This window comes from Pyrgilauda ruficollis, unplaced genomic scaffold (assembly GCF_017590135.1).
Source record: "Pyrgilauda ruficollis isolate IOZ18807 unplaced genomic scaffold, ASM1759013v1 scaffold12, whole genome shotgun sequence".
NCBI lineage: Eukaryota > Metazoa > Chordata > Aves > Passeriformes > Passeridae > Pyrgilauda > Pyrgilauda ruficollis.
The window spans coordinates 18,790,702-18,810,679 of NW_024510321.1; the positions used below are offsets into that span (position 1 = coordinate 18,790,702).

General features: G+C 36.6%; 1 protein-coding gene across 1 annotated transcript in view; it reads left to right on the forward strand.

The window, feature by feature from the left end:
* ITGA8 (integrin subunit alpha 8) overlaps positions 1–19,978 on the forward strand; it is a 109,681-nt gene that overhangs the window by 51,426 nt on the left and 38,277 nt on the right. Inside the window, exons 16-23 of the mRNA XM_041490079.1 lie at positions 711–766; positions 1,247–1,401; positions 2,546–2,683; positions 3,156–3,223; positions 4,143–4,290; positions 10,787–10,879; positions 16,443–16,522; positions 19,535–19,615. Coding sequence (XP_041346013.1) covers positions 711–766; positions 1,247–1,401; positions 2,546–2,683; positions 3,156–3,223; positions 4,143–4,290; positions 10,787–10,879; positions 16,443–16,522; positions 19,535–19,615 — 819 coding nt within the window. The remainder of the gene's footprint in view (positions 1–710; positions 767–1,246; positions 1,402–2,545; positions 2,684–3,155; positions 3,224–4,142; positions 4,291–10,786; positions 10,880–16,442; positions 16,523–19,534; positions 19,616–19,978) is intronic.

Below are 19,978 nucleotides of genomic sequence, written 5' to 3' on the forward strand. Positions count from 1 at the left end.
ACAATTAACTTGTGTTGCTTTTTGTAGAATGCATTGCTTTAGCATACTAGATAAAGAACATGAATCACCAATTTCTCTGTGCTTTGATTTAGATAATGTAAATGCCACTTTCTGCAAAACTTATCAAATTAAATGCAATACAGTTTGATTAGTCTGATGCCAGAAAAATCTAACAATTTAGGTTTTATGTTTGGAATTAACTGTAGCCTGTTGGAATAATGAAAATCTTAACAGTAATGCCAGCAAAGCACATTGGTATCCCGAGTGTTTTAATTTGCTGGAAAAGACCCTGAGCATTGACAATATGTTCTAAGATTTTTCTGATTTGACCATGATGAACCAGAAAGTATTTCTGCAGACAGCCTCTTAAAAAGGTGGTTTTCTGAACCTCAGCATAAAAAATTCCAGCTTTGGCATTAATGTCAGAAAGGTCATCTCCATGGACTCTCTCAAGAACTCCTGGGACCAGAGAATCTTCTCCATACCTTTGCCAGGAAGTATTCAGAGACTGTCTGCTGTGATTATTAGTGAAGCCTAGGAGACTTCCTGACATAATTAGGGAATATCGTAGGTAGCTAGATACAATCACAGTTAATATATTTTTAAGCAAATGAAAATAAAACTTTAAAAGATATGACTTGGGAACTGCTGATTCCCAGCTCAGTCCATTTTCTGCTAATAATGAATTACTTCTCCTTTTTTATATGTAGCTTTACTGTAAGAGTCTGCGCAGATTTTGAAGGTCAAAGTATTTCAGATGAGATAGGTAAGAAATGTTTTCTATTCCTGTAATTTACCCTAGTCCTGCTCCATCTCAGATGTATTTTTTTCCTACACTTGGAAAGACAATAGGAGTGAGATATATATATATATATGTGTGTGTGTGTGTAGATGCAAACCTTTTATTACTCACTTAAAGGATTTTTGTTTCAGTTTAAGTCATTTTCTAAATAAAACAAAGAATGTACCTTGTTGGAGAATGTTCTGTTTTGGAAAAATAATAAATTAAACGGACAGAAGTCCTGTACACATATGATCTGTCAATGAAATAAGAAAGCTTAAGTTATACATCCTGCATAATTTGGATCAAAACCTAGTGGGCTTTCAAACAGACAGGCACTTAAAGCATGGATTAGTTTTTCTTGGAAGACTTGCTTAGGTTAATTAATTATAATACAGAGTGAATTCTTTACTATTTTCCTTCTGTTAAAACAATAACTAATTTATTTATTTATTTATCCTTTAGTGCTGAAAGGTGAATTACAATTGGATTCATTGAAACAGAAAGGAGCTGTTAAGAGGACCCTCTTCTTTGATTACCATCAGTCACATCACTACTTCTCCATTGTGATAGAAAGACAGAAACAACTCCATTGCCAGGACTTCCTTGTTTATCTCAGAGTAAGTTGTTTAAAATCCTTTGGACTTTCATCATTGTTTCAGTAGTACGAGGGATTTAAAGGTAATAATAAAAAAGAGTCACTGGAAAAGGATGAGTAGTTTCCAAAATTACAGAAATGGGATACAAGATAGACTTCATCTGTATGTTCAGAATGTCTAGAGCATTCTGCTACCTTGAAAAAATTCCCTGTGTAAATCCTTGGCTCATCTTTTGTCAATATAAATATAAAAGAAAGACTGATTTTGAAGACCATAGAATTTCTCTGTGTAAAAATAGATTCATTTCATTCTCTTCTGGAAATTCTGATCAAATACTGCATCTTCTGATACAAAAATGGAAGATTGCTTTCCCTTTTTGGTATCCTTTTTTTTTTTTTTTATAGTATTCACAATGCAGTAATAAAAAAATCATGTTAAATACCATGCCAATTCAGGTTCAAAAGATTTTAAAGGAGCCTTGCCAGAAATATTGGCCTAAAATTCATACATTTTTTAAAATATTTTAAAGATACTTTAAAATGTTTTTGGAAAAACTAAAAATATGGAATTGAAGTTGTAAAGGAGAAAGGATCAACACTTCCTCACTTGCAGATGGGGTTACCTCATGCAGTTGAAGTAGATTATTCCAAGTTTGATCCAAGAAATGCAGTGGGAAGTGAAATGGAGAAGTTTCAAGCACTATGTAAGGACATATCTAAACAATAAAGGTGGTTGAATTTTACCATTGCTAATTCTTATAAATTCTTGGTTATGGTACATACCAGCAATATTACCTCCACAAATCCACACATGCCCTACCTCCATTTTAAAAGGAAGGAGGGCAGTAGCTGATAGGAGTTGGTTCTGTGTGTCTCTCTTAAACAGCTTCATTTTAGGCTAATGCTTTGAAAAATATCTGAGTCTACTCAGCTCAGCCAGCTTCTTCCAGATGTGGGGCTGTGGAGGCAATTACTGGTGAGTCACTTTGCTTTCCTAATGACACCACTTGCAGCCAGAATTTGGCCAGCATCTGTCAAAGAACCATGCCTTACCTTCAATAAAGACCACATGTTTACCTTCAGAAGTTTGAATCTGTTGTCTTACTATACTAACTGAAATAATCATAGTAAATGATTGGTTTTTATTATGTGATTATTACTCACAGGATGAAACAGAATTTAGAGATAAATTATCTCCCATCAATATAAACTTCAATTATAGTTTGGATGAGTCCAGTTTTGAAGATAGTTTGACTGTGAAGCCAATACTGAACTATTACCAGAAAAACTCACTAGCAGAGCAGGTATGAGTTTTGCATGTCATATTTTCTGTATATAAACATGAAAGCATTTACAAATATTATGTGTGTCATCTTCCTTAAAAGAGAGTATCACAGCCAGAAATTACATGACAGGGATTTAATTAATACAAAATGTAGATTAAATATAAAACTAGAACCAACAGGCCTTTCAAGTATCTCCAAAACTTTCTTGTGCTCATAGTTTTGATTGCCTTCTAGAATATGTAAGCCAAGTTAGTGTGGGAAAAGGCCTGAAGATTATATTGTTCTGCTAAGGACATATTTGACCATCTAAATAGTCTCCAACCTCTGACTGTCATGTGAAAAGGAATTTACAGAAAGGATAAAAAGATTTAATTCATTAAGGCAATGCTAGTGGTATTTAAGACACTTAGGTTAGCAATATTTAATGAAGTGATTTGGACTTTGAGGCATATACTAACTGTATTATATTTTTTTATTTTCAATAATACAGGCCTACATTCTGGTTGACTGTGGAGAGGACAACTTATGTATTCCTGACTTGCAACTTTCTGCAGTGCCGTAAGTTAAATAAAATTCATTATGCTGTATATACAAAGTCCAGACACTGCTAACTGTTGTAATAGAATGATGTAGAACACAATTCTGTTGTTTACTGTAGTTAATCACTCTTACTTGATTTCCAATTTTAATTTGTGCATCCATTTCAGCTATAAAACCAAGAAATTGAGAAATATATGATGTTTAATGGTTATCATAGAAAATATAGTTTGCAGGTGTTTGTTAGGAGTGGCTCTAGTTCTCTGAAAACCAAGAGATGATGTAAATTGTTATTCATAGGAGGTTTCAAGTTTTTTATTTCAGTGTGCCAGTGACTTTGAACTTGGACACAATTCTCCTGAACTCAATATACAGTGAAGTAAATTAATCTCAAAATAAAATTTTTAAAACATGACAACAATTCCTCCTGTGGAGGGAGAAATATGCCAAGCAGGACAAGTGGGGAATGTCTGAGAGTTACCTGACTCATCAGAATCAGTCTGCAGCTGTGAAACAAGGGCACATGCCATTGCAGGTTCAGGAGAATTTCTGTCATTGTTTGTATTACAATGGGCATGAGTAGAAAACTATCAGCATTGTGTCCTTCAGAAAACAATGCTCATGAGACCCCTGTGGCAAGTGGTTCCTCCATTAAATACTTCTTGCTGTTTAGAAAGTAGTCCAGCTCTGAAATTTTTTACCCGTTGCTTTCAAGTTTTGTGATAGTCAATTTTGGCCGCAGTGGTGTTTTCTCTTAATCTCTTTTCTACCCAGGTGCTGGTATACTTTTTCATGCTGTCATTTTTATAGAAAATGTTTTATTTTGTGTTTACAGAGTGTTTTCCAGAACACTCTGAGAGCAAAATTCCTTCTGCTTTATTCATATGTAAATCCTAATTGTGCATGTTTTAACTCCTGACAAGTAGTATGTTCTATACAGGGATACAGATCAGCTGATAATTGGAGAAGAAAACTGTGTCATGCTCATAATAAATCCAAGGAATGATGGGGAAGGAGCCTATGAAGCTGAGCTGCATATAAAGATTCCACCCGAAGCAGATTACACTGGGGTCGAACGCAACAACAAGGTGAAGTAAAATCAAGATGTTAGTGATAACGAAGGAGACAACTGAGAGCAAGGATAACCTACATAGGCTATGCCAGCTGAAAGCAGCACATAGAGGTTCTTTTCAGGAAGGGAGATTCCATCAACTCTCAGCTATCCTTGCTTGCACGGCCCAGGGTAAAGATAAGCCATGCCTCCAAAAGATGGGAAGGACAGGAACATTCTGTTCAGACCCAGCTCAGATTCATTCCCATTAACCCAACTCCTTCCCACTAATTTCTTCATAATACTACACAAATACTGTAACATTTCTTCTAGGAATAGAGGTATTCACATAATTCAGATTTTGAACCAGTAAAAAATACCAGTAGCAGAAAGTAATATTGCCAAATTCCCTTAGTGCTTCCAACCTGGCATCCCATGGTACCAACTTCCAGTCAGAGTTTATGAGCCCTGCTGACCCCCAGACACTTGGACACTGCTGCCTCTTCTCACAGCACACCAGTGTTTTACCATTATCACGGGTGTCCCAGTCTCCAGTGTCCTAAATAGTTGGACATTACTGCGGTATAAACTTGATAAAGTTACTTTCCCTTGTTGTCAAATCTTTCATGTTATGAACGGAACAAAAATGCAATTAAAATGTAAAATGTGCCAGTGTTCACAGAAGGACTAATATTGACTGAAGTCCTGCTGAGCTGCACTGAACATTCAGTGTTTTTCCTTTTTGGGTCTGTTTGTTTTTTTAAGAGCAAAGATGAAACCCTATCCTGCAAACAAGCAGAGTGTTCATGTATTCTCTGTTGGACAGCAAGTCTGAATTTCCTCATCTGCACATATATCTCCCAGGCTGTTGCAACATGAGCCTGCTTTTTTCGGTTAGTGCCTGGAATGTTCAAAAGGGCCTCAAGGGTGAGAGTGGGAGAAAGCAAGTTAATTTCCTTTCTGAAGGCAAATGTTTTTAAGGAAGTTGAAAGTAACTTACAAGGTATTTCCTTATTCTCCTTCTGTCAGTGACTTTAATAGGCTTCTATCCTAGTTCAAAAAAAAATTCCAAGAAGAAGTAATGCTGTCATCAAAGATGATAGAATTCTCCGCAACCTCACATCTCAGAAACATATCTTAAAGACACCAGCCTTTTCCTGCTGCCTGTTCCTTTTGTTCTCTTAGCAAAGCCTCTGGTTTTTTGGACTGTAATCTACAAAACTAAAGTTCTCTTTAATATGCTACAGATGGTTACCTTTTTTCTTCATTCCTCTTTAGAAATCTTTTGCTGTTCTTTTGGATGTTACCAAGGTGTCAGAGGAGACACCAATTCCAAAACTCAAGCGTGTATTAGCACATATCTATTATTTGAAGGACCTGGGGATCGGAGTAGAGAAGAGGCTGGACATGAGTTGTCAAACTGCACTCCCAGCCCAGAAAGCCAAATGTGTCTTGGGCTGCATCAGCCTTCCAGTACCTGAAGGAAGACTAAAAGAAAGACACAGAGAGACTTCTTACACTAACATGTTGTGACAGGACAAGGGAGAATAAATTCAAACTGAAAGAAAGGAGGTTTAGATTAGATACTAAGAAAAATTCTTGGTTGTGAGGGTGGTGAGGTACTGGAACAGTTTGTCCGGGGAAGCTGTAGATGCCCCATCCCTTGAAATGTTTAAGGCCTGGTTGGATGGAGCAACCTGGTCTAGTGGAAGTTGATCTGTCCATAATGGGAGTGGGGGGTGGGTGGAACTAGATGATCTTTAAGGTTCCTTCCAATCCAAAATGTTTTGTGGTTTGGAGTGAAGAGAAATTATTCAGAGCTTTTTACGGTTTTAGGAAAAATTTCGTTTTATAGTGTCAACACAATAGACTCATGGAGAAAGGAAGGAAAGAATACATGGGAGATCCTGGTGCGTTGGAAGAATAAAGAGAAGCTAGAATGGATTGAGAAGGAGTTTTAAAGTTAGAATACTTTTTCTTTTGAAGACAAAAACCCAGGAAACACAATACGACTACTTCATTCTTTTCAGATTTTGGGGAAGATAAAAATGCCTTTCTGACAAATCCAATTCTGAATCCTTGTAGATTTATAAAAACTGCCTTCCTTTTCTCCACATTTGCTTAGCTCACTCCCACACATAATTTATTTCACATTCTTTGCTTTTCATACTTCATTCAAAAAGATGTCATCGTGTTCTTTCTGAGAAGGATCAAAACATTAGTCCTACTTGCTACATCATTTTTAGTGTCTTTCTTTCTGCATTTCAAGGACTTTCACAAGGATTACAAATGGCACTGAAAGTAAGTTTATTCTTCCTACTGTTTTTAAATGGTAAATGTGTATTTCTTTAAATTATGTTTATTGCAATATTATGGTTCCATTAAGTAAACTAAAATATTAACTTCTATGTGCATTTGGAAAAAATTGATACTCTAAATTTCTTCTAAAATTTTCTAAATTTTTGTAAATTCTTCTGTTATCAGGATGACCAAATTCTTAAGGGTCATAGTATCAATGAGTATAAGTGACTCTAAATGAGAGGGACTCAATTCATTCAACTTACAGGGCTTTGAGCAATTTGAACTGACAAGATAATTATTGACAGAAGAAATAATCACACTGGATGCAGTAAACACTGAGGTATATGGAAAAAAGGTCTGCAGGCACTTTTAGAGTCATGGACTAGAGGTGAAAATTACAGTTTTCATATCAGTTGCAGTGGAGTCAGGATTTCAGTTCTTATTTTTATGTTTATGTTGTATCCTGACAATGGGGCATCTGTGACTGCTCCTGAAATATACCTAATTTAATGCAAACCAGTTTCAGCAGACAGATAGATTTATGGAAGAGTGTATTGTAATCATGTTCTTAAAGCTCTGCCTCCAGGATTGCATTTCCTCTTGGTTGCATCTGTGTTTACAGTCCTCTGAGTAGCTGGTTTTCTCCAAACTGCAGAATTCCTGGTATTAAGGCAGAGATAAGATTCTCCTCAGAGCCAACAAATCAGGAAGACTAAGACAAGGATAAATGAAATGGAATGAGTTGAATAAATCACTTGATTCATTTCTGATGGAACTGAAATATCTGTAGAATCAAATTCAATTACGCTGTCATATTTTCAAACTGACTGTATTCATAGAGGATATTTGGCTATTGTGGGGCTTTTCTGGATTTAGTCTAGCTAATAAAGAAACACACATTAAGTACTTAATAGAGAAACACCTTAAGTGCCTCCTGTCCAGCTCTGCGTTTTTATTTTATTTCATGTTAACAATGTGTTATTCTATATAATTTGAATTACACTTAGAAGCTGATGAAGTCAAAAACTTAACTGAAAATTCACTTGCCTTCTACCTCCTCCCTTCAGCTTTATCAAATATAGTGTTTGACCTGCCTCAGTTGGCATTATCTTCTTATCTCTGACCTGATTCTGAAGAATATTGCACACAGACGGTGCAACTGCACAGAAGATCAACAACGTTTTGCAGAAATGTGATCATATGTAGGTGGAGAGGCAAATGAATGGGTGTGATCTTCAAGTTTGAGGTCAGGGACATGATTTTGGAGCTTCATTGATTCCTGCATATGCTGAGACTTCCTTCAGTCAAAAGCTGACAATTGAAATAGAATTAATTTAAATTAAATCAAGTGTGTTTTTTCATCAGTTGCATTGTGGAAACACTTAGAAGGTCCAGAAACCAGGTAAATGAGAAAATTACCACAGCTTCACTAGTTTCTGGAAACCCGTTGGTTTGCAATGACTGTTCATATGCAGTAGGTGTGAATTTACTGAAATTAGCTGCAATGAATAAAGTATAAGCACGTATATTGCCTCATATTTCCAGCAGGAGATCCAGAGACAATATATATTGCTGTGTGGTACATTCTTACTCTACAACAGTCACTAACATGACGGTGTGTTTGAGCCCCCAGTCATTGCCTGAATACTGTGCACTAACCCTTTGCTCCATGATAGAGCTGCCCATATTGAACAGCTCATTCCTGCCTTAGTAGCAAATGCTGGGACCCAGATTCTTGTGGAATAATTAGTAAATCAGGCAAATACAAAGCATTAACAGATATTTGTTACACACCAAAAACATTATCTATTTTGGCAGAACTGCCTCTGCTCAGACTGGAAACTGCAGAGTGGTGAAGATCACATCCAGACAGGTGCTGCAGTGGATAAGCTCTGAGCCATTTCCCCCATGCCTTTCTGAAGTAAATCACGGCACTCTTAAAATGAGAAAAAGATTAGAACATTCTTGTCTTATATGGAAATTCTGAGACTAGGTACATTGTGGCTGGCTAGATGAGACAGAGCTTGGTGAAAGGTAAAATTACTCTTCATACATCAACTAGATACATAAATATACATCAACAAGAAGATCCCCTAATCAACTAATTAAATCAACCAATCCATCCCCTTTTCCTCAGAAAATAAAATTGGGAGGTGTTGGTAAAGGAAAGAGGAAGATTTTTATTTGCCAGCCTGTTGCGTTTAGCTGTTGTGGCATCAATTAGTAATTCGTCACTACAACCACAAAAAAGTTTCAAGTTTGTAGGCTGCCTGGATTACTTAAAGCATCCAATCACTTTCTAGTTAAAATGCACCCTGGGAGCACACATGATAATTGTTGGGGTTTTACTTCTGCTCAAGACTGCCAAAAAACCTGTGTGTTGCTAGAGAAATGTGAATTGCTACCAATGCCAGGTAGAAGGGCTTTGTGGCAAAGCCTTCCATCTGGCTGAGTTCCATGTGAAAGCAATGATGCTGACAACAGTAGGTGTACAAGTCTCAGCTCTTGCTAGCTTCCTGCCTGGTTTTAATTTTCCTATTTTTTACTTAACCACCTCAGAACGATGATCAGTGCAAAAACAAAGACAGTAAATCTGATTATGGAAGGAATTCTACTATGGTTGACCCTTTGTCACATCTTCATACTGCACAAATTAGCTTTTGTGATGCTGGTGAGATAAATTTTGTCACATCTTCATACTGCACAAATTAGCTTTTGTGATGCTGGTCAGATAAATTCTGCAGCATTAATCATTTTTAGTCTAGTAACATAGCCTCCAGATTACAGAAGAACTCCTTGAAAAATTCCTATATTTTCTCAAAAAAAAAAAAAAAAGTGTGATAAGGGCTGATTTACTTTGTGCTGGTCGATAATACAGCATCTTTAAAGAAACTGCCAAATATCTAATACAAATGAGTATTTTTCCCCAACTTTTAGACCTCAATTTCAACCCTCCTCCCCCAACAAAAGCAAAACTATAAACCCACACATCAAGATCAAATGGACAATTTTCCAGGCACGTTTGATTCCAACTGTGTTAACACCCTCTTTTCTCCCATGCGTTGCTTCCCACCTCTAATTAACCAGCTGGAAGAGTGTAAAAATGCTTCCCTCCCAACCCTAGAGAGGCTTGGGAAGGCTATTAGTGCACTGGACATGCTGTGTAACAAACTTTTGTTTCCTCCTAGCAAACTGTAAAAATGTCAGCATACAATGAGGTGTGTGCTGAGGGCATGCTTCACATGGGCTCTGTTTAGGACATGCCCTGTCTTTTCTTTAATCTCAGGAAGTTACAAGGACAGCATGTCCATGCTGGCTTTTACAGATAGGGCAAATTGGTACAGAGATTTCCCAGGTCTTTTTATATAGAGGGCATGAACTCATTCACACTGCTTCATCTGTGAGAATCACAAATGAGCAGAAAGGTAATGCAACTTGCTGCATCCTGCTTTTACAAAGCTGGTTTACTTCTGCACATATATGGAAATGCCTTCATTTGCTGAAGATGTAGAGGAAAACAGAAGAAAAACCCAACACATTTTATTGCAACCCCCCCATATTTTATTGCTTTGCTTTATTCTGTATCCTAGCTTGCGCTGTTTTATAGCTGTACCTTCTTTTGTAGAGTTTGTTTTGTTTACAGATGATATTACTAGTGATAAAGATTGCTATAAACAACAAAAACCTTTATATCTGATAACATGAAAGTCTATCTCCTTTGTTGCTAATTTGTAAACACACATAACAGGTTATGTTTTTACAGAAGTATTTAACATTCTAAGTATTTTACCACAGATTGGAAAACAAAGACCTAGAATTGATCCATACTCAAGGTTTGCCAGTGACAGAAATCCGTTATAGAGATTTGTTGTGATGGATAACACTGTAATTACTGTGAGACCTACTCTTCTCACTTAGTTTTGCCTACTCTTTGTTTCTCTGTTGAGTCATTATGGCTATAGGAATGATTCACAACAACAAAGCAGTGTGGTAAAACTAGACATAGAGTGATCTCATCCTGATTCTTAAGGTACTGGGAAACTATCCTGTTTGTTTTTCCCTGGCATCAGTTTTCCCCCGTTGTCTGACAATAACCAACTAGATGTTTTGATAGTGCCCTGAGCAGGTGTCTGAAATCAAAAGAAAGGTCACAGTCAAAAAGGCATCACTTTCCCAACTGGATACATTTCACTGTGATCTCTGACCTCTATATTGGTGTCCTTTTGTTGCAGGCACTGCGTGTGTTGAGCTGTGATTACAAGATGGAAAATGAAACTAGAATGGTGGTTTGTGATCTTGGGAACCCCATGGTGGCTGGCGCAAACGTAAGGGAAAACCAGATGCATTTACTGATTTTTATCTAATTGAATTATAAAGGGGAACAAATGGAAATTTGTTCAATTACCAGAATGTGTCCTAATAAGCAGCACATAAAACAAATTATTTACCTGGACAAGAAATTGTTGGTGTACTAAGAGGCAGAATTGTGCCTCTGAAAAAGTAACATTTGTTTTTCTAAAAGATTAATTATGCTAGAACTTGGGGTTTATATCGCTCAAAGAAAGTGAGAGTGACTCAATTTATCACTATCATTTCATTAGAAGTTGCACTAGTATAATGAGAATTCCAATCTATAATGTGATCAGTTTATTTCTCCCTTTTAGTATCCTCTCTACTTAAAACATATAGATATATGTATGGTAAATGACAACTTCATCAGCCTGATTCTCATCTTGAGTACATAAGGGTTGTCTTACCAGTTTATATCACAATTTATATCAAGGAAAGTGTGTTTGGAATAAACTTTTGCTTTAAAGTTATTATTTTAATTCTAAAGATTTCCCTAAGACAGCTTCTCATAAATCATACTACACATTAGATGGAATGATGGTAGCCTTGTTTTTGGACTAAAGCAGAACTGAAAAATAAGTGATGATGAACACTAGATAAGGATAAAAAATAGGTTTGGAGATAAAAAATTCCACAATTGTCATTCTTTGTCCCTATGTCATGACAAAACAACCCAGTAAATCCCAGAAGTATTAAATCCAGGAATGTTCAGCTATGGATGCTCTTGCAGAGGAATTTAGTGTTTCTCATAAATTCATAAGTTCTATGAATATTTAACTAAGAGAAAATAATCCAAATATTGATACTTAGATAAAAAACTGTCCTAATAAAAACAAAGCAATCAACAGCATAAGCACATATCAGGAATAAATAACAGCTTTTAATAAAACTACTACTGTTTGAATTTCATATTGGACCTATGGCTTTGCAAAGAAACCAAAACAAATTTCTTTAGTATTTTCAAAATACCTACTAAGTTAAGGTTTATCCTATGGAAGACCAATATTTCAATCTTCAGCCTCTCTATAGAGGGGGGCTTTCCTGGCCTCTCTTAATCTTGAAGCAGTTCATGTCTGACCCTTGACAGAAGAACCAAATGGGTTGTATCATTGGAGATTGGGATTAGAATAAGTTTCTTCGGATCTTTGGGATAGCCTGAGATCAGCCACACAACTTTAGAAAGTGAGTGAGGGCAAGTGTCTGTCTCATGGAGTCATCTGCTTGCATGGCCACAGGCAGTCCCAGAGATTCTTTGGGACTACAGGGAGGTGGAAACCATTGAAAATTGAACTCTAGGTGATGGACATCCTGGGAAGAGGAATCTTCCTGGTAAGGATCCTTCTACATTGAACTACTTTGAACTAGAAGTCTGAAGAGATTACTATAAACATTTTCTGGGAAGGACATAGGTAAGAAGGCCAAAAGATTTTGTAGGTTTTGTTTTATTCTATTTAATGAAAGTCCTAAAAAGTAAAAGTAATTGAAAACATTCCTAAGGAATGGAATTTTCATAATGGAATGGTGGGATGCAATGATGGGCCAAAGCATGAGACAAATTCCAATTCAAGGCAAATAATTTCTTGTACTGAGAAGATAGCAATTTTACTTACCTGCTTAGTAGTTTCCATTTAGTGTCAAGGCAGAAGCAAATTCTCAGGATACAAACAAAAGTGGACAAGAATATTGTGGGTGATTGGGATGCAGTGGAGTGGAGCCGGAGAGCATAAAACCCCTTGGGCTGGAAGAGAAAAGGAAGACCAAACACAAGAGACACTAACTTGTATGCCAAGAAGGAAATCTTTGCGGTTTGCATGTTGTCACAAGCATAAGCAATGAAAAGGTCTGAGTGTAGAGGAGTTAGACTACAGACCCTAATACTCCCCACTTTCAATCCAAAGCCCTGTTTCCACATCATCCTTCACCCAAAATGCTAGCACTAGCAGTGTGAAGACTTCAGGAATGTCATTTGGTGGCCACTCAAACATTACTACTCTTGCCTGTCTCTTTATGAATTTTCACAGCATAACTAATCCTTCTTCTCTTCAGAATCAACTCTAAGACTGCTCTAAGTTCCATTACCAGATGCTCCTAAGCAAACTACTTCATAAAGAGAGAAGTAGCTGAATAAAAATAGGGTTCATACCGTATTCAAGGGTTTTCTACTTTAGAACAAAATAATCCATCCCTTTAAAATTGAGGCATACAAAGGTAGAGCATTACAAAGCCAGATGGCAACATTGTTTGATTAGAGTAAGTGAAATCTTAAATCCTAAATTTATCTTTGAAGTCAGCTCTCCTGGAAGCCCAGTAAAGGTGAAAGGACTTGTGTTTTTTCAGTCTAAACATATTTGTGATGGCAAATGTACTTCCAAAAGCAAAATACCAGCCCTTTGTACAAATTGCATAAATCTCAAAAGGTTGCTCTGATCCATTTCCAGTTTTGCAAAACAATTCTGCTCTGGCAGGAGATCAGTTATTCTCAAAATACTCAGTCAGAAAGGGACTCTTTGTGGAAGTTGTGAGTGGGAAGGAAGGGTTAGGTCAAAATTGAACATTCCTAAAACTCTTTAACTATTGAGTCACCTTAGTGACTTGCCAGCACCCTGAAATCCTAGAATTCTTGAGCTCTTGAAGATCAACTTCTGAGTATGAGGGTTATGTTGGGATTTTGTAATATAATCCGTGGGATATTACTGCAGCAGACTACAGGGTTGTCTGACACCTCACATCTTCAAAATGCATTATGTCATCTGTGTCCTTAAAATTGTTTACTGGCCACAAAAAGTATTTAATCTTTTCAGCAATATCTTTGAAGATTAAAAAAAAATATATGAAAGAGTAAAAATTAAGACAGAAAGATTTGGTAAGGAAAACCTCCAGGCCAAATGGCCCAGAATGCAAACTAAATGTATGACAACATCTCACTGGCAAAAATTGCTCAACATATTTATTTATGACACTGAAGTGGATCAGACTGACAAGCTTCCTAATACCTGTTCAGTGGCACTTGCAAGTGAGAAAATTCTAGTAGAAATACCTGGAAGTTTATAGAAATTAATAGAAGTAAGGTTAGAAGAGTTGGAAGATCTTGCCCATTTCTTGGTATGTAGCAAACTGATTCTTCAAGAGCACCAGGTTTTATCTTTCTTGTGCACTGTAAGACATTTCAAAAAAAGCTACACCTCTGTCTCCTGGCATACTCCTAAATCCTGTCAAACAGAATAGGTTAAAACTTATTAGTAATAGCAGAAATGTAATGTATTTCAAAGATACATGATGTTACAGACATGGAAATAATGCAGTTTTAATGAAACTCACTTCACTTCAAAAATTTTAAGTAAAAACAGACTGTTCTGATAAAATGATGTCCTATTAAAATAAGGATGTTGAATAATTGCTAAGTTATGTGTTCAAGCGAGTTAAACTCCTTTGACCTCAGTGGGTTTTCATCAAGGGCATGTGAGCATCTTTGCCCCGTTATTAGCAGCAACGTCAAGGGTTACGTGACATTAACAAAGTCATATGACTATACAAAGACAACATCTGCAACTTATTAGCGTTGTACAGTAGGAGTGTGTTTCACTATCAAATAGGGAATTAAGCCTCAGGGGTGTAATAGATCATCAGAACTGCAGTTCATGTCTGCTCTGTCTGATGAAAATTTTATCTTTGGGTCATCAAATGTTTTTTCTGCTATAAATGGAAACAAATTTATTTAGACTGGTTAGTAAAAACAGCAAGATAAATGGTGAGTTTAATATCTGGAAATTTTTGTCTAAAAGACAAAAGTCATTATATTTTTAAAGGCGAATTAAATATCAATAGAGTTGCTAATATCATCTCCAAAAAGTGAGATTAAAATTAAAAATTACATCTTTAGTTCAAGTCAGCTATTCAACTTTTGAGCAATTTAATGAGTGCTGTCTTTTCATCTGAAAGATTTTGCTTCAAAAAGTAGAGATCTACTGTAACTATGAAATTAAGATAATCAGAATTCAAAAATTTGAAGTTACCATTCAATTTATGATGACAGTATTGGTTCAGCATGAGTCAGCTGAAAGTAGTTGAAACGTGTTAGGTAAGTTTTGTTCTGGTGATGGATTGTGTTGCACCTCTGCAAATGAAGAAATAGGATAATTGAATGAAAAGAATTGGTGGGAAAAAGGAATTGCTTAAACATATTAAATGGTATTCACAGAGGAAAATTCCTCATCTTCAATGATGTTGAATTTAAGTCCCTACATTGGTGTGTCCTGTCCTGTTGTTAACAAGGTTTCCTGAAATAGTCTAAGGAAATTATGCCAAGCAGACAACCTTTTTTTTTTTCCCCACCCCCAATCTAGTCAGACATTGGCAGAAATGAGAAAATGATGTCCTCATTTCCTGATGTCTTTTGATGAATTTCTCACAAAGATTGTTTGTCCACATGGAGAATATATCTATGGTTTACCATTCTTTTTTTTTTTTTTTAATGCAAGTACAATGTGCATGTTATCCTGCAAAAAAATCTGCTATTAGGCCAGATGGAAGGTAGAGGGGGAGTGAGAACTTGTAGGAATTGAAAAATTCACATTTTGAAAATTACCAGATTTAAAACATGCAGTTGAAATAATTTAAAACAATAATTTAAACATTGAACATTAATTGAACATTGAGGACAGGTGGCATCTCCTGTTACTCACCTGCCATTTACACACTGGGACTGTAAATATGTCCAATGAGAGGCTTACAGAGACCCCACCAGAGGCTATTGTATATTACTTCTCTAGTTAGCCCTTGTCTCTTCTGAATAAACTTGATCTGCTTATCCCTGCTCTTCTTGCAAAGCAAATGGAAATTGTCAAAGGGAAGAAGCCAGGTCTGCTTAAACAGAAGGCAGCGCCAGTGGAAGCACTTTCCTCCTTCAGTTTTGGGACCTGTGTGTTTTACTCTCTCCTCTGTCACTCGAGTTGAGTTGTGCCACTCCAAGTTGTGGCAAGTGGAACTGCAAATATGACTTTGAAGCTGTATTCCTTGTAACAGAATTGCAATGGAAATAAAGAACCAAACTGAAAGTAAATTAAACTGCTGCTAATTCAGCCTCAGGTGCTCAGTGAGCCCCACAACACCTGAAGCAGGCAGTGCAGAGCTGCCAGGTGCAGGGACAATGCAGGGAGCAGGGAGCCCTGCAGACCTGGACAAAGGCGTGCATGGATGGAGGCAGGGATGAGAGCTGCCAGACAACTGTTATTTGCTCTTGGCTTGGCAAAGCAAAGCAAAGACTGTCTGGATGAAGAAGGGCCCACTGCTGTGTTCTTGGGAGTGTGCTTCTCTATTCCTCTGATCTTTCCTCTCTCCAGCCAAGTTTTCCATCTGGTGACATACAGAGGCAGGAGGGTATTTTTTCCTGAGAACAACTAGATGATGTTATTTCATACTAATTTTGAAAAGCAACAATATCCAGTATAAGTCTGTGAAATGCAATGTTGAACAGTACTGCTTTATTGATCTGGAGAGACCAACTGTTTGTAGTAACCTGTTGTTTTGTTTCTTTCTCAGTTCTCCACAGGCATTCGATTTTCTGTTCAGCACTTTGAAAATGCAGATTTCAGCATCAATTTTGAGCTGCAAATAAAAAGGTTAGATATTTTATCTAGAGCACGGTTATTTAAATTATTAATTCCTATTGGCATATGAAGTTTATTATATAAGAAGGTAATTTTTGAATATCAGTAATTATTTCAGGGGCTTTCCAATTGTACTTTATGTCAGGAGGATTTTTGAGGTTGAAGCCTCATTAGCTGTTAGGAAGATCAGTCTTATTTCTTTAAAATTCAGGTTATTCAGGTATTCCTTTAAAATTCAGGTTGACTTATTTTTTAAGCATCTTCTGCAGATTTGCCAAATTTCAACTTTATTTCATACTTCAGAATCAATTTAATTAATTCATTAATATTTTGTTACATATAAACCTTTGTAACAAAGGTGAATATGTACAAACATATCATGCTCTGAATTAAACCAGACGTGCTTCTTCTTCACAAAAATTTAGAAAATAAATGGAAAGCATTTAAAATCTGCTCAGCAGATTTACTGGCATGGAGAGAACTGTTTCAGTTTGGTGCAGGTGAACCTTTGTAATTTTTCCATTTGATTCCTCCCCATTTGTGGGCCTCACATGTTAATTCTGTAGAATCTTGTGTTTTATGCTGGGCAGTGCTGCTTCCACAGAGACAAAAAAGCACAGAGTAGGCTGGGTTAGGATAACAGCAAAAACAAACCTGGGACTTTTTCAGTAGGTGGAATGGCTTCTGCTCCATCTGTCCTCATCAAACACACCCTGGAGTATGGGGCCCTCTCTGCCCCACATGCAGAGACTTAATTGCTAATGTCTGGCCTTTAATGAGGGCCTTGATCATGTTCATTATGGTAAATAACTGAGACATTTGAAATGTTTAAGTCATGTCTCCATAACGTAACCCTTGAAAGGAAAAGACATGCAGAAACTCAGGAAGGGCACAGCAATGCCACAGAAGTCCATTAGACTCTTGGTCAGGCGTGAGCCCTCTCCCTGGAATCTGGCTGGGGACCACGCAAACCTGGACATGAGCTCCTCTGGAGAGAGACACAGCCTTGTAGGTTACTCTGTAGGTCCCCTGTCCATGCCACTATTCATTTCTTAATGCAAGCAATAGTTTTAAATGGTTATCCAAGGCTCATGCCACTACATGCTGTGAAATTGGGGAGGTCGAGAGCTTTTTGGGTAGTTAAGTCTGTCTAGGTAATAAGAGTTGAATGTAGGTAACAGTTTTTGAAAAGTGACAAGAATTTCCTGAGGAATGAAACTGAACATGAGGCTGAACTTCAGGAGACAGCAACATCTCATGTTTCCTCCATGAGTGTGATTCACTAAAATGTAAAGGAAGGAAATGTGTTGGGCTACAAGCTCGTAAGAAAATGCTGAAGAGCACACAGCTACTTAAAAAAACAACAAAAAAGGGAAAAATAAAGAGTAAAATTTCTTTCACAGGGAATGTACGCTACAGTTAAAACTCACTGCTTTGTACATTCATTCACAAACAGCGGCACAGTTTGTGTGTTTCTCTGTTCTTAGTGAAAGGTAAAACAATCCTAAAAGAAAAAGGGAGCAGAACTCCATGAAGCAAAAAGAGGAAATTGCCTAGATGGAGGCAAGAATACATCAGAATTTGAGTCCTACTTTAATTTATTCAAAAAAGAGGGCTTTCATTTTCTTCAAAACATCAAGTGGAAAATAAGTATTTTGGTTTGCAAAACTGGAGTTCATTACTTATAAGAAACAAGCAAGAAGCTGAGTAGTGTCTTGAAATCTGATTCCTTTTCTGATGTGGATGTTGCTATGCAATTATGTACCTCTTAGAGAGAGAAATATCTTGGCACTTCTATTTAAACTATTTTCTTCTCTAAAAAATGCCATAAAGCATGAACAAGGTTTGAACACCAGATATGTGTGATCAAAATCTGTATTTTAACTCTATGGAAAGTGGACAAATAAGCAAATTGGAGAGCAGCTTATTCTAACAAAATAGTGGTATAATAATTTTTACACTTTAAACAATTTTTGTACATTTGTAATCAAAACAATGGCTATAGAGGATTGCATAAAACTTCAAATAATGTTTGATGGGAATCTGCATTAGTTTACAAACAAATTAGAGCTGCTCTTAATTTTAGCAATCTGTAACCAGACAGCCTGGATCAAAGCTCTTTATTCCTCAGGAGTCAGTCACTGGGAATGCTGACCTCCTCTGAATGTTTCCAATTGACTGATGCTACCCAGATGTGATACCAGCAAACTGGGACAGCAATAGAAACTTGGTATTCATGGAGCAAGGAAGACCACACCTGACAAAAAAAAAATCCAAATTTAGTGTTGCTAATCTCATAATTAGATAAATTCTAAGTCTGTAATTACTTCACTATCTTCATGAATTTGAACCTGCAAACCTTTCTTTATAGGAATGGGCTATAATCAAAGAGTAGCCTTTTGAAGTAAGAGAGACTACATTTATTACTAAGGATTTACAATCAGAAAAGACAATAAGATGAGTGAGAGCTCTAGATTTTAAACACAGAGATGTTTTCACTACTAAGTGGTTTTAAAAATGTAAACACTCTGAACAGGGGAGGGAAGAAAATAAGAAAATTGAAAAAACAGTTGATCATGGTTCTTTTTCCCTAAAGACTCAGTCATGTAAAAGTCACAAGTTTGGAGAGTCATAGAAATAAATATTATTCTAACAAAGCCTGTCTTGTTCATTAACACTGCCTTCCTCCAATGTATGAAAACAAACTCCTATTCTATTAAGATACTTTTATCTTAATACAGATACAGATAGCCAAGTTGTACAAGATATTCTGAGCCAAATAAATTTGTATCATCTTATTCATCATCACAGGATTCTTTAAAGGAAGCTTGAGTTGAAGATTTTATTAAGTATGTGATGAGCTTAAATATTATCCAATTTAAATACCAGTGTCCTACAAGACTGAAGGGTGCCAATAGGAAATCCATTTTGTAATATGCCCAGTGGGGCTTGTGTGTTGAGTGATACAGTAATCTAGAGTTCTGATATAAAACCTTTGTTAATACTTCTACATTTTTTTTCCAGTTCTAACAAGATAAATCCCACCAGCAACTTAGTGAACCTCCATATCAACATCAGTGCTGTGGCTCAAGTACAGATCAGAGGGTAAGTATTCAACGATTTCAACTCATTGTGATAACTACTTTTTTACAGAATCGCTCTGCATATGATAATCCCATGTAGTGAATCTTTTGGCATATTATAAACCCAAATGCCTTATCCATCTAGGATGCCTGGGTCTCACCCCTGCAAGCCTTGCAGGATGGAGCTACTACAGACTTATTGAGTGTCTGTGCAAAGACAGCAACCTAAAGAATCTCACATTGTACTAACAACAGTCAGAGCCAAAATTTTATTTGGGCATTCAAATTGTGCATGGATGTTACTAATATAAAATGCCTGCTCGTATGTGTAGGTCTTCTTGTGCAACCACTTGGATCCTTAATGCTGAATACCAAACAGAATCTA